Source organism: Centruroides vittatus, unplaced genomic scaffold (genome assembly GCF_030686945.1).
Source record: "Centruroides vittatus isolate TY-2023 unplaced genomic scaffold, ASM3068694v2 scaffold_1444, whole genome shotgun sequence".
Taxonomy (NCBI): Eukaryota; Metazoa; Arthropoda; class Arachnida; order Scorpiones; family Buthidae; genus Centruroides; species Centruroides vittatus.
In genome coordinates this window covers 1,314,524-1,330,168 of record NW_027122679.1, presented here as the reverse complement: position 1 = coordinate 1,330,168, position 15,645 = coordinate 1,314,524, and the positions used below count along the sequence as shown (strand labels likewise).

The 15,645-nt window shown below is 33.2% G+C and overlaps 1 protein-coding gene across 1 annotated transcript in view; it reads right to left on the bottom strand.

The window, feature by feature from the left end:
• Window positions 1-10,251, bottom strand: part of LOC136987077 (alpha-mannosidase 2-like) — an 80,698-nt gene extending 70,447 nt beyond the window's left edge. The window contains exon 1 of the mRNA XM_067284734.1: window positions 9,868-10,251. Coding sequence (XP_067140835.1) covers window positions 9,868-10,032 — 165 coding nt within the window. The 5' untranslated portion in view covers window positions 10,033-10,251. The remainder of the gene's footprint in view (window positions 1-9,867) is intronic.
• Window positions 10,252-15,645: the final 5,394 nt, after the last annotated feature.

The window sequence follows — 15,645 nt, the reverse complement described above, 5'->3', positions numbered from 1 at the left end:
AATTTTCGTCGATTTTAAGCCTAACGAAAATTTTTATAATAATAATCGAGGCTATTGTATCGTTAAAAATTATTTCTTTATTTTGTACAAACAAAATAAATATATTGAAGAATATAAAAACATGAAAATTATACTTTAGAAGTAAATCTAGTATCGAAAATGTTCAATTCAATATGACACAGTCCGACTGAAAATCGTTCGGATAACCGCGATTCGGATTACCGGGGTTCGAATTAACGACACTCTACTGTATAAATTAGGAACAACGGTATTGAAGAAAGGCTGGTACAAACCACAGAAAAGAGAAATTAAAACTATTGTGTAACTAATAGGAACTTAAAAACAGAAAAATGTTCTGTTTTGAAAGCACAGAAGAGTCCAGAAAGTGGGGTTAAAAATTGTTTAACTTTTTTGATATAGAATCCAGAAACAAGATTTTTTAAACTGATGATAAACATTTGAAATATACATTGTTGTGATGATTATCATTCTATAAATACCAAAAATCTTACTACAATGTTGAAAGAACAGAGTAGAAACTCATGTCAAAAAAATAACCAACTGCCATACTATAAAAGTTCAGTAGATCCAACAGTAAATAAAAATTTCCATATTAAAATTATAAACAAACATTTCATTGGGCTGCAATTTGAAAAAATCGTAGACCTATAAATTTCCACTGCCATTCGTCTGTCCTTCCTTAATCTCGAGAACGGAGTTAGACACATGGAAGTCAAGACCAGATATAGAAAGCTTAGGGACAGGAGGCCCCAACTAAATATATACGAACTTCCGATGCAAACCGAAAGTCACATTACTTCGTATTTCGATTCAAAAATTTTCCCCCAAAAGGAGTTAGTTAGATGACTGGCATGACTCCATTACTAACGGAAAAGTATGTTGTACAGGGCAAGTCACTATTAATTTGAGGTGGAGAGCATATATTTTAAATTAAATAAATTAAAAATTGCGGCCCAGCATTGCGATGATGTCACAATAAATAACTGCTCGTTCTACATTAGAAAGAATTCATATTTTTAAATAGTAGATATTATTAATTTAAGTTATCCATTTTCTTGATTTACTAAAACAAATTCTTTAAGTACAGTCAAACCTGTTTTTATGCGGGGGATAGGGACCGCATTAAAAAAAACGCATTAAAAAAAATCTCACGAAACTTCACGAATGGCTGTAAATAATAGTTTTCGCAACACAATTAAAAAAATAATTTTTTTTATGCGGTCAACAGGGACCGCATAAAAAAAGTCTCACATAGAAAATAACTCAAAACCGTACGAAATAGAATTTATTGACAACAGATGTCAGCACTTGACTGCATCGTCTGGTCTATCGTCTGTTTTACATATTTTTGTCCAGGTGGTGTTTTGTTGACTTAAAAAGTAAATTATTTCATTTTTCGCATATTCGTGCAATAATATTACTATAATAAGTGCATTTATGCTATAATAAGTTTATTTAGCTATAATAAGTCAACGTAAGACATGACGAATCGCACGAGACTAGTCGCCAACTATACCGCACAAATTAAAAATTCGCATTAAAAAAATCGCACAAATAAAAATCGCACATAAAAGGAGCGCATAAAAACAGGTTTGACTGTATAAGATGAAATAAAATAGAAAGTTTATTTAATTCTTTCATCAATTTTTTTTTTATTCTTAACTTTAGGAAATAAAAGAATCAAAAATATTAAAAAGTTTTTGGTTTATTTCGCCTTAGACTAGAAAGAATTTATTTCAAGAAAAACAAAACATTAATAGTTAAACATTTGTTTATAATGTTTAAAAACTTGAGACCAGAAAATTAAAAGAAGTTGAAATAAATTATTTCAACACAGTTCTTTTTTTAAATCATCTGAATTATTCAATCAATTCTGTAGATTTTTTACTTTAACATTACATTAGAATCATTCTATTTTTAAATTTTAATAATTTAAGAAAGTTTTTAATAAAATTATTTTTAATTTTGAAAACAAATTAAACAGAAAAAAACATTTACTTTTTTATAGTCTGTAGTAGAAAAAAATGTGTGTGTGTGTGTGTATAAATATAAATTAAGAATAGAATTTTTTTTTTAATTTTAAAGTAAAATTTTTATATTAAAATAATTTAAAAGTTGAGTTTGTAAAATAGTTCTTTTTAATATATTTCTTAAATTAAAACTAGTATTATAAATGAACATTAAAGATCTTTATTTATTATTTATATAAAATTATAGTAACGGCTTACATTAAATTTCACATTTAGCATAGCTATAACAACTATATTGATTGTAATTGAAAGGTTTGCATTGAATAACACTGCAAGTGCCAAACCTAAAAACTCATAAAATCCCTAAATTGAAATGGATCACTTGAAACAATGACTGATTTCAGTTAAAGGTGTAGGAATGACATTGATGAAAACAATTGGATCATTTTCATTGAAAAATACTCTAGAAAACAATGATAAAACATTCTGTGTAATAGAAAAAAGTTGCACATGCACATGTCACATGCAACTTTTTTCCCATGTCTTTTCATGCAACATTTTAAAAGCAAGGTTCTGTTTTTACAGTGCACATTTCTCTTCTAACCAATGTCTATTTCCTTATTTATGACACAGCATTTTATTAGCTGCATGTTTTGGGGTCACTTAACAAAAAAAAGTGTGCTAATAGAAAAGTGTTGCTTGTGACATAATAGTTCACACTATCCAAACATGGAAATACCTTTAAGAAAAGTACAGATTGTCAAATGGAATGTTGTGCATTATTTGGATTTAGTCAGTATTATCATTTTCATCAACAGAGTTTAGAAATCTATAAAGTCTGCATTTTCTGGACTCGGAAATTTGCAATGGACAGTAGGTCTTTCTTGGCACTTTTCATTGGGAGCAGTCTATGGTATGCACATGGCAGATAGATGTTCTGAAGGCCGTTAAAGCAATTCAGAACTTGCTTGTGTGCATGACTTCTCATCAACAGCAGTAAGGCATTTCATGACTAAACCATGGAAGCATCTTATTCTAATAACGGGACACTGGGCTACTGCTAACTGAGCAACAAAATATGAGATGAATAATAACCAAAACACAAAATTTTTTGTTTTACTTATTAAAATCTCCAATTTTTAATATTGATCTACTACCAGGTAAATATAAATAATACCTTTTAAGAAATGAGTTAAATGAGTTAAAGGAATGATTTTGTAATTAACAAACATATTTATAAATGTTACATACAGTAAAACAAAAAAGACATAAAATTCAAATCAAAAGTTTTATTTTAAATTAAATTTAAATATATTTTAAATTTTACTTTTCAAAACAATTTGCTTTTATACGTATGGCAAATTAATGGCAAGTTCTTTGAAAGAATTAGAAACAATTAACAAATCACACGAAAGAAAAGCAGTTCTTCCACAGAATTTGTTTTCAAAGAACTGCTTTTCTTTGATGTGCTTTGTTAACTGCTTCTGACAGACAATAATTAACAATGTTACAGTTAGATATTCCTTTTCCTAAGTTGGAAATAATTCATAACTCATACTTCATACATCTTAATCATATTTATATTTATATATATTTTACCAACATTTAGAAAAAAAATAAATAAATAAAAAATATCTGCCCAATCACATGCTTACTAATGCCAAATTTTAAAGTTTCTGTTGTCCAAATGATAATTGCCCAGTTGATTATCGCCCATTGTGAATCGCCCAGTTGTTGTTTACCCTCTAATGACAGTAGCGTCATTGGACAATCTGAATCCACTTACCCAAGGAAATTTTCAGATGCTTTGGCCTCACAAAAAATTATCTAAAATACCGAGGTCCTTTACATCGCCGTTTGTTGCATGTTCCATGCTGTGAAATTTGCAGCATGGCACATACAACGTTTTTCCACTCACTTTACTTGGGACTTTACAGCTAGTTAATTTGTCCACTACATAACCAATATTTGTTTCTTGGGTCCCTCTGCATTTTCAATTTCTTATGATTCCAATTTGAGGTTGACAATGACTTCTCTTTCATAAATTTTGCATTCACAGCTCCAAAGAGGTGAGAGTGAATGCCTGCTCGTCTGCCATTTTGTATACGCAATATTTTTCCATGCAGTTGATAAGTTGGAAGCAATTTTCACAGTAACCAGTCAGATTTTTTAATAGTAAAGGTATTATTCATATATCATTTTGCAGTGCACAATTTATTATAAAAATCTCCATTTAGCTATTTTGGCACTTGGAATATTATTATATTGTAAAGTATATTAAAAAAGTTCAACATACATCATCACCATCTTCATGTATTATACATAAAAATAGGCTATAATAAATTATTATTATTAAGCCAACCACATTTTGTTAAGCTTTATTGTTTATCATCAGGGTTCTGAAAAAATCTTAACTCTAACATTAAGTAACAAAGTTTAATGTAATTACTTGATTTAATAATTAAATTTTATTGTATTTTCAATGTATAATTGCTAAATATGTAAGACTAATCAACTTATACATCAATAATACATTTAAAATTACCAAAAATATAAAATCATTAAACCAAACAAAAAATTTATGCTACTATATTTCAGCAAATTAACTAACATTTAAACTATATACAAGCCTATTAACATAATAAAAAAGCGTTTTAGAGGCTTTTAAGGAAGAAAAAATATGAATGCAACAAATTAATTATGCTAACATAAAACAGATATTCAAACAGATGTTCAGCTGCAAATAATCAGTAATAAATTCATTAGGCAAACACACCTGAAAGTAATTACAGATATTCAAACAGATGTTCACTTACAAATAATTAGCATGTACAGTACATATGCATTCTGTATATGGTTCCACTATTAAGTTTTATATAATTTTTAATTTTCCCCAGATGTGTTAATGAGCAGTCAAAAAGTTCCCGGAATTGTGATTGCACACTGTAGTGGCACGAGATATGGCAATGCAGACCTAATCACCTTCAAAGTAGGCCCCTCCCGCACATACACACTCGTCCATTGATCCTGCCACTGTGGAATGCTTCCTTTGGAATCTTCCAGAGTTGGGCAGTCGTATTCAATATGATGTCCTCCCTGCTTGCAAAATGCATCCCTTTGAAGCTCATTTTGAGAGTAGGGAACAGCCAAAAGTCATTGGGAGCAAGATCTAGAGAGTAAGGTGACTAGGTGATGACAGGAATGCTTTTGTTGGCGAAGAATTGCTGCACAACAAGCAATGTGTGACGCAGTGCATTGTTATGATGGAGAAACCACTGTCCAAGCCACTTGTTGGGCCACTCCAACTCAGCAATAGTTATTCTTTGAACATTTTTAATCAGTTCTCGAACTTTTTCAACATTTTCTTCAGTTCTGGATGTTGAAAGTCTCCCGCTGCATTCATCATCTTCCAATATCTCCTGTCTGTTTTTAAACTAGCCAACTAGTCGTAAACTGTGGATTTCTTTAGTGCCTTATCACCGTAAACTTGCTGCAGGGCTGACAGCATCTCTGCAGCAGTTTTATCCAATTTGCACATGAACTTGATGTTTGCATGCTGCTCGAACTGGGACATTGTGCCGAATGATAAGCAGTCACGTCCAACAAAGACACTACAGTAACGACTGTGCAAGTCTAAACTTGCACGAGCATTATAACACTGCGAATAGACATGCTGAGCTTCCTGCCACAGCAATGCATAACCTTATCTTATATCGCATTTTCTAACTGTAGGTAAATTCTGAGAACTTTTTGATTGCCCATCGTACTTGCAGATAAACAGAAAAATTTCCCATTTATACATGTTTAGTGTTGTGTATAATGCCTTTAAGTTTAAAAAAGATGCACTCAATGATCACATAAATATACAATACATTCAATCATACATGACCTTAAACAGCAACAAAAAGGTTTAGTCAACTAGAAAAATTTTTAATAATCATCAGATTTATGTTCAAGGTAGTGTGCAATTGAATATATTCCATGGCAGTTATGCTTTTGAATTATAATATACAATATGACACAACACGTAAAAATAGTGAATTAAAAAGTTATTCATCAATTCTAATGTCAACCAGTTTGTTTATAAATGGTCATATTTAGAATATACTACATAATCTTCAGTTTCTTTACTGAAACCTTACTCCTTTCATACGAATAAATTGTATATTTACTTTATGTTGTCAAATATGTTATTTAAAAATAATTTAATCAATCATCAATAATCAGCTAATTGGATATATAATTAAACATTAATCACTTATCAATAAAATGTTTATGCTACTATCATTATAACTCATTCATTTTAAAATACTGAAAAATACTACCAAAAATTCCAAGAAAAATCATCTCAAAACATTTTTGTATAAACAATATTTTTATAAATTAATAAATTTTGAATTTTAGGTTATTTCTTACTGGAACAATTAAAGTAAACCAGGACTGAAGTAGACCTTCAAACATACATACAGCCTAATTGACTCAAATATTATCATAGATAAAAATAGTTTTTACAATAAGAAAAAAAGTGTTTAAATCTTGCAGAGAACTTAAAGAACATTTAAGGCATATAATGTTATATGAATTTGGAAATGTCACACTGCTGTCACAGCAACAAAACATATAATGTATATAGTGTGTATGGCAGTGAAGCATTAAATGTCAACACTTGATCAGAAAATTTAAGGATGGAGATTAAAATACACACACAAAACCGAAGCCTTAGATACAACAAACACAAAATACCAAAAAATCCAGCAACATTTAAGAAAACTAACATTTTCAACTACTTTTAGCAGTCATCCTCAGGTTAGAATTCCTATTCTTTTATTCTACCAAGTATGACTACTAAAAACAGTTGAAAAATGTTAGTTTTCTTCGATACATGTAGACAGACTTTTTGGTATTTTGTAAGGATGAAGATTTTAATCTTGAAGATAAACCTCGCTCTTGACAACCTTCTGGCTTAGAAAATGCCAAAATTGCTACAGTAGATAAAGCTGACCCAAAACTACACAAGATATCCTTTCTAAAACTCAAAGCATAGTATGCTGGATATGCATTTTATCTGCAGACATTTTAACTGAATTTTATTCAAACAAAATGTAAAGTAAAAGGTTCAAAATAAGTTTCTAAACAAAAAATACAATCTCTGCAAAAATGTGTCAAATTTCACAACTGTCGTAATGAAATTACACATCTGTATTAAATAACAACAGCTGTTAAAAACATGCAAAAACTTTCATTCAACCCAGTATTTTAATTTTAAAAAATTCTAAAACAAAGCCCATGAGCCAACACCTGAGTAAAAACCACTCGGGATATTTCTGTCAGCTTTTATCTATGCCACCTGACGTTCCAACTGTTTCGATTTGATTTCATGTAAGAGAAAGTCATTGAATAATGCTTGAAATAATAATATCATTAATACATCAGATGGCTATCAGTTCTAAGTTATCAAAAAATAAGATTTACAACCAATTGTGATTATATGCAATTTGTGTGCATTCAAAATTACCCAATTTTCATATTGTGTAATACTAGCCAAATGCTAATGTCATTTTTCAAGACAATAGCTAGATCCAAAGAGTATTACGGCTCCAAATCAAAAGTGCGGTTTTAATTGTCAAAAGGTGTTGCTGCAAGTGGTGGGATATGACAAATACTGCATTTTGAGTTGTTTAATCCAAATTAACTAGTAAATGCTATATGCATATTGCCAGAAATTGAGAAAACTTCAAGAAAAATATCCATATTTGACAAACAGGAAGGACATTATTTTGTTACATAGTAAGGCTACATTCTAGCCACCCAACAAAAATTAAGTGCTTAATTGGGAAGTTCTCCCTCATTCCTTTATAACCCTGATCTGACACCTACAGATTTTCTCTTCTGATCCTTTCAGAACAGTCTTAATATTAAAAATTTTAATCCAAAAGAAGCTATCCAGAAGCACACACAAACTAACAAACACAAACCATATCTAATGAAGGATACTATATACTGAATTAAATAAACATTTTCTTATGTTAATAAGATCTATTAAAATTATAAAATACAACATTGCTTATAACAACATATACATCAACCCAATTTAATTACTAATGCCAAACAAGATTAGATTTTAGCATATTTTTGAAAGAGTTTAAATTTTAAACAATAACTGTAAAAACTGCACAACTTAATTCACTATAAATCAATATAAAATTTGCAATTTATTTAAATTTAATTTGAGATTAAAACTATTTATAACTTATAGGCTATTTAAAACAACCTAATGCCAATTTATACAACCCCTAATTATTATTAAGAAAGTCAGTATACCAGAAAGTCTAAATTTAATTATATAAATTCTAAAAGAATACTTGTAATATGTGGAAATGTTTTCTTCTCTACATTTTTTCAATTTGATTAATTGTAAAACTTCATATAATACGATTAAAAGGAAGAAGTTAAAAAAACCTGCTTTATTAGATTCATTTACTTCTTGCTAAATATGTAGATTATTATATCCATCTTCAGCCTACATCAAATTAAGAAAAAATAAATCTCTGTTTTTTTGTAATAAATTAAACCATTTACAAGCAATATTTTTAATGATGCAAGAATATTTAGTAACACCACTTATTACGATACAAAACTATCATCATAATTTTGCATTATTATAATCGCTTTACCTAGCTGGTCCCAATAGTTGACTTTTCGTGCTCCCGATGGACTGACTCCTCCCGGAGGGAAGCCGCCGGCAGACCGCCAATTGTTTAACGTCACTAGTTATTGATTCACGGTAGTTCTTGAACAAAAGAAAATAAAGGAAACGTCTACTAAAAATGTAGTTAATCTAACCTAACTGAAGCACTGCCATTGAGACTACCTAGGTAAAATATAATCCAAAAGCACTTTAATAAGTTAGTATATTTGACAATAATATAAAAAAGCTACTTAATAATTAGGGATTGTATAAAATGCCTTATAAGACATACGTATTAAACGCATCAATTTTTCATGTCAATTTCTCGAGAAAAGAAATATTCTTCACAGTATAAGATGCATCTTAATAAATATAAATTCATGTAATAGTCATATCCACAAATTTCATATAAATTTTACATACAAAACAGTGATAAGGTAAAAAGTACTTTATTACAGGATACTGATTAAACTATCTTATCTATCATTGACTCTACAGGATATAAAGGTAAAATTAAGGGATGGAAATGAATCACAAACGTATTACCAACAAATAAATAATATTTTCATCTTTAATAAATTCATAACAAGCCGAGTGTGATTAATAATGAATTATCATGGCCAAAGATATACGTTTTGTGTAAAGCTACGGTTATCAGTTAGCACGCTTTCACTTCACAAGCACATTGTTTCCAATCACACAAACCACCACACGAATTGATAACATAGCTATTACCTTACTTTCATTAAAAAAGCATACAGTTTATCAAAAATATCCATATTTAATATTTAAATCAATCATGCCGACAAACGGTGGCAGAAACGACCATCATTGAGCTTATCAGTTCGGTAAAGTTTAATCATTACATAAAGCTTCATTTAACCAACTCAGCGGATCGAGATAATCCAGGTCCCTCAAACGCAGACTATCAGGGCGCCGTACATACTTTTACATCGTAAACTAATGACGTTTAATCGTAGCTATAGAATTATTTATAAACTAGCAAAAGATGTCTAGGGTAATTTTTTGCTAGACATTAAAGATGTGAACTCTGAATGAGGAGTTTTCCACCCATACAAGAATTATACGCCCCATGTACAGAGTATGGTCTATAGCTCTGATAAGTCTCCAACCGTTTCGTTCAGAGGTGTAATTGTACGCATTAAACTAACAGCAACAGTAACTAACCTTTGTACGCAACTTATGATCAGAGAGAGTTCCTTTGGGTGAAATATTCTGCATGTCTCTCGTAGAAGAATAGATGAGAAGCACGACGATAAAAAGACATAGAGCCACAACCAGGGATGCAGTTCGAAACTGGAAAACTGATGGTCCCAATCGAAATCGAATCATTTCGATTTGTTTTGTTCAAAACTAAAAAAATTTTTTTAAAATAATAAAAACAAACACTCGACGTTCCTTATACCCTTATCGGGGGCACGCCGATCACTAACTATTCATTTTAATTTTAAAAATGTGATGATAGAATGAAGTTTTGACATTCGTTGCGTGTGGAGAGGAGGAAAGTCCTGCTTTCCTGGTGTAAAAAAACAAGATAGCTCATTCGCACGATAACTTTCCTCGCTACGACTACGATGAAGTGTTGCCACTTCCATGAAGATTTTTTTCTGGCATGGCAACACTTTGTCGAATGGTTAAGTATTGAATGTGCAGCTCACATACTCCGAGAGAACGAGAATATGGACGCACGCGTCCGATTTGACGGCCTTGTAGATGAAATGGCCATACACGCGCGGGAAAATAATTTTTTAAGGGAAACTGGCCCCTCTTCGGGCGTTACAGACGTGGAGAAAATCCCGAAAAACTCCATGTGAACAGCCCGTCCGAGTGAAGCGCGAACCCACGACCGAAGTGCTACTGTTCAGAGACGAAAACCGCTTGGCCACATAGTACACTTTTGAATTCGTCTTCTTTATATCAATTAATATGGAGGCTTAGCTTGTTGGCTTATTACTCCGAAAAAGCGATGTTGTGTATCCGAAGAGCTTGTGGCCGCCAGTGCCACAGATCCCGAACACTGTCTGGCAACACTTGCCAACGAGAGTTGGCTGGCAACGTCGAAAAGAAAGAGGCGCGAAAGTTCGTTGGATTTGCCCGGGTGTTGCCCGAGGATGTCGGTGACAGTTCTCACCTTTTTAATAGTTTTTTTGTTACTGTTCGTGTTTGACTGCTTAGCGTTAGTTCTAAAGATCAGTAAGATCGAATGACAAGCTTATTACTTGGCCATACGCGGGGAGCGGGGATAATGCTTTCCGGGAGGTCTTTTACCACTTTTGAATTCGTGTACTGTAGACTATAATAGGCAGTATTTCTTTCGAGTCGTCGTTAGGCCCACCAGTGGCCAAGCGGTTCCGTTCCCTGAACACTGGGAGTTTGGTCGTGGGTTCGCACTTGGTCAGGAGTTTTCTCGGTTTTCTCTATGTAACGCTTGATAGGGGCCAGTTACCCTTAAAAAGACCTCCCAGAAGGCATTATTCCCTGCTCCCCGAGTATGACCAAGCAGTAAACTTCGGGCGGAAAAATTGGATCGGACGATTGCAGCATCGGAGGGAAAAGTACAGAAGCTAAAATTCTCCATATTATCCAGACAACGAAAAGTAATAGAATAAGGTCGTTGCTAAATTCAGTAGTGACTGCAGGACATTTAAAGCAAAATCGTTGATAGTAAGATTACTGCGTTGAGTGTGAAGCGAACGTCCGGTTTAAGAGTGTAATTTACAGCAGCCTCGGAAGGTGCTTTCTTTCGCTTCATCGAAATGGCTGCGCTCATGCATGGACTCGAGAAGATTGATAATTCTTGATTGTAATAAAAATAATCTGTTAAATAATCAAAAATAAATACCCAAGAATTTAAACACTTGTTCGATGACTACTCTTGTTCAGCTTAATCGAGCATTAAAATACTGTACTTTTGCATTCTAGTTAAAATGTCATAATCTTTCGTCAAGGAATACCGGCAAAAGAGTGAGATTATATCCAACTGTACAGAAACCATGTTGTTTCGTCGTCGCTGTAGCATTTAGTGTTGTGAAATTACTACTCAGATGCGTACAGCTGCCGCTTCAGCACCGCTGTTGCATACATGAATTTAGCAATGAGCGGAATCTATGTAGCAAAAATCTAGCAAAAATGGCCTAATGAGCAGCTGTCGCTGCATTATAGTTGAACGATTCACTGTCTTGTCTTGCCTTTCCTGTTGGGCTAGAGTTACTAGACTATGGCGCCCCGTGGTAAGTTTTTGCGAGGGACATGTTTTGCGACGTGGTTAGTAGTTATATACACAGGGTGATTCAAAAGACACAGAACTTTTTAAAAATTAATAACTCACAAACTATTTACGGTAAGGTGATGCGGTTTTTACAAAAATGCTTAGAAAAAAACGAGATTTTTTAAAGGTGTAATATAAATTTTAGTACCAAAATGCATTTACAAATACGTTACATTTCTTGCCATAGATGGCGCAGTAGGAAACTGAAAACATTTGTAATTTGTTAAAATAAGAATAAAAATATTCATAGTGTAAGCTCTACTAACAACTACAGAAATTATGTAATCTTATCAAGCGCTAAGGCAAGAAATGTAACTATTTTGGTACTAAAATTTTTATTACACCTAAAAAATCTCGCTTCTTTCTAAGTATTTCTGTGAAAACCGCATCTTACTGTAAATAGTTTGTGAGTTATTAATTTTTACAAATTTCTGCGACTTTTGAATCGCCCTGTATTTTTTTTTATTTTTTTATTTTTATACGCGGAAAATAATGCCTTCCGAGAGGTCTTTTAAGGACAACTGGCCCCTATTAATATATTTAATAATATATTATTATTATTAATAATATATATACATATTAATAAAAATACCTTAACATTTTATGTATTTTTATGTATAAAATAATAACAGATAAACAAAAAGAAAATATACAATCTACATCAACGTCACACCAGAATCCAATTTTGCATTTTCTCACGCTAGAGGCATTAAGAATCCTTAGACGTTACTTGCTGACAACTGACAATTGCGAAGAGGATGTTTTCAAGGCGTTCAAGATAGTTGAAAAAGAGAGTCGGACAGTTAAGTGCTCAAAACAACACTAAACGAATTTTTCAGTTTTTCATCTAGGGAGTAATTGTAAATGGAGGACACAATGTATTGTAAGCCTATACTACTGTATAACGCACTACTGTATTTTCCTAATTGTATTTTTTTGGTTTTTTTTCCAACTTCGCTTTAGTCGTCACATCGGATAACTCGACACATTTCCACTTCCCCTTGGGGTGTCGATTTATGCGGACTCGACTGTATTTAAATTTGTCTACCTTATGGTTCATGACTTTTATAATTGGATTTTGTTTTAAATAAATATTTAAAATCTGTATACAGGTACTCCTCACTTTACGACCGAATTCCGTTCCGACGACTACGTCGTTAAGCGAATTGGTCGATAAGCGAGGAGCTTGCGCCATGAATATAGGATCGTTGTAAAATTATGCAACAAACTTCAAATTTATTCATAAAAAGACTATTATAGTACGCATGTCACCATTCACCACTGATCGACATTAAAGCCGAGAAAGGGGATTCCCCGAATTGCAGGTCGAAACTCGATTGGTAGTAAGTGCGAATGGTCGTAAAGTGAGGAGTACCTGTATATATATACATAATGGCGTGCCGTCATTGGAAGCGGTGGAAGCGCCGCTTCCCTTGTATTTTCTAAAAAATAAATAGATTGTGCGATTATTTTCATATAATTAAAATTAATATTTTATTATAACCGTATTATGTATCTTATTACAAATTTCTATACTACATGTGAAAAAAAAGATAAGATTGCTATTGTATATTCGAATATTAGTGGCGGAATGGAAGCGCTGTATTGTCAGCTTCCAAACAGCCAGATTATACTCATTCGCGCATGCGCTTTACAGAGCACCAACCTTACCCGGTTTAGTTGGTGGAAGCTACACACATATAACGCTTCCAATTCTATCCAGGACCGGTCCTAGGCTGTTAGCCGCCCTCGCCCGATTATGTGAATCATGAGTAGATTTATATCTTAACCCAACCGATAAGAATTTACTGGTATGATGTTTTTATGATAGTTCTGTATAGTTGACAGGAGTTTAAAAAAATCCATTAAAATATTTGATATTTTTATTCTGCTCTCCCATCTTATATTACTTACGGATTTCAATGTTAAACCAGTGATATTACGATTTCGTATGTCTCATCTATAAGGAAATGTAGAAAAAAAAGTGTACAAATCTTGTACAATGTTAAAAAATTAACTATTACTTTGGCAGCATCATTTACAACTAAATTTAATGAAAGATTCATAAGGTACAAAAAAAGCTCTAAAATTTATTTTCCTTAAATTTACGATTTATATATCCGTTGTCATAAAAATTTGTCTTTCCACTTTTTCCCAAGACTACAAATATTCAAGTACAAAGGTTTCAACTTATTTCTACTTAAGAAGTACAATAGTTAAATAATTAAGAGATTAGGGAATTGGGGACACAAATAAAACCCTGTTAAAAGAGCCGGAATGGAACAAAGATCATCACTGACGCGCAATTATTGCCCTGGAAGTCGACTTCTCACAGAAACACAGCTTCCCTATCATCAAATGTCACGGCACGCCACTGATACATATATATTTTTTAACTCTTTCCACCCAGTGGGCACTAAGAGGGCCTCTTTAAGCAAGCCCATTATGGGTTCGGCCAGGCCCACAATGGAGCGGCCCGGTGGTGAGGGAGGGAGCTAGACATATCCGGACGGACCACCCCCGGGGAAATTCCTGGGGATTTTTCGACCCGTTTGGATTCGAGCCCGGGTCTCCTAGAGCGGTAGGCTACGGCCGGATGGCCGAGCGGTAAAGGTGGCAGCCTACCGCTCTGGGGGACCCGGGATCGAATCCGAACAGGTCGAATAATCCCCAGGAATTTTTCGGGGGTGGTCCGTTCGGATATGTCGGGCCCCGTCCCTCACCACCCGGTCGCACCATTGTGGGCCTGGCCGAACCCATAATGGGCCTACTAAAAGAGGCCCTCTTAGTGCCCACAGGGCGGAAAGAGTTAAAAAAAAAAAGCGGTAGGCTGTCACCTTGACCGGTAGGCTGTCACCTTGAACGCTCGGCCATCCGGCTGCTAAAATTTAAAATTTATATTTCAATATGTATGTAAATTAACTGTTAATTAATTTTGTTATTTAAAGTTTGAGGGGGTCGCAAAAATAAAAAAAACAAAAAAAAATTCAATCGGGCCTCGCACCTATTGGATCCGGCGCTGCACGTAATCAAGTGAGTGTGACCTACTTCCGCTCGCCTTTTGAGTTCGCTCGATGAGTCTAACTCGAGACTACCGATTATGTGAGTCATAGTAACACGAGTGAGTTCAATGACGTCAATTCGAGTACAACACGAAAAACTCGAGACTAAGGGCCCTGGCGAAGAGCGAAACCCAGTGTTCAGAGAACTAAACCGATTTGTTACTGGTGGGCCCGGTAGCGTAAACGAATAACGCTACTGAATGTGATTTCAAAACACCAAACATATTCCGAAACAGAGCTACTGTAGAGGGCATTCAGCAGAAAAATATTCAACAGCTCCAGAACTGTTGAGTCTGCTGAACGCATTCATAGTTTACAGTATTTTTAATAATAAAAATATTTGTCGTATAAAAACTTAATATATACAGCATTACTATTATTTCAAGACAACTTATTGTGGATGATTGGATAACTTACATCATAACGTACTGCACATAGAGCGTCGTTTATCCAAAAGCCGGTCAACCGAAAGCGTTCCAGTCGGACTGTGTCGAGCTGAATCGAACGTTTTTGATACTAGATTAACTTCTAAAGTATAATTTTTTTGTTTTTATATTTTTCAATATATTTATTTTGTTTGTACAAAATAAAGAATTAATTTTTCACGATACAATA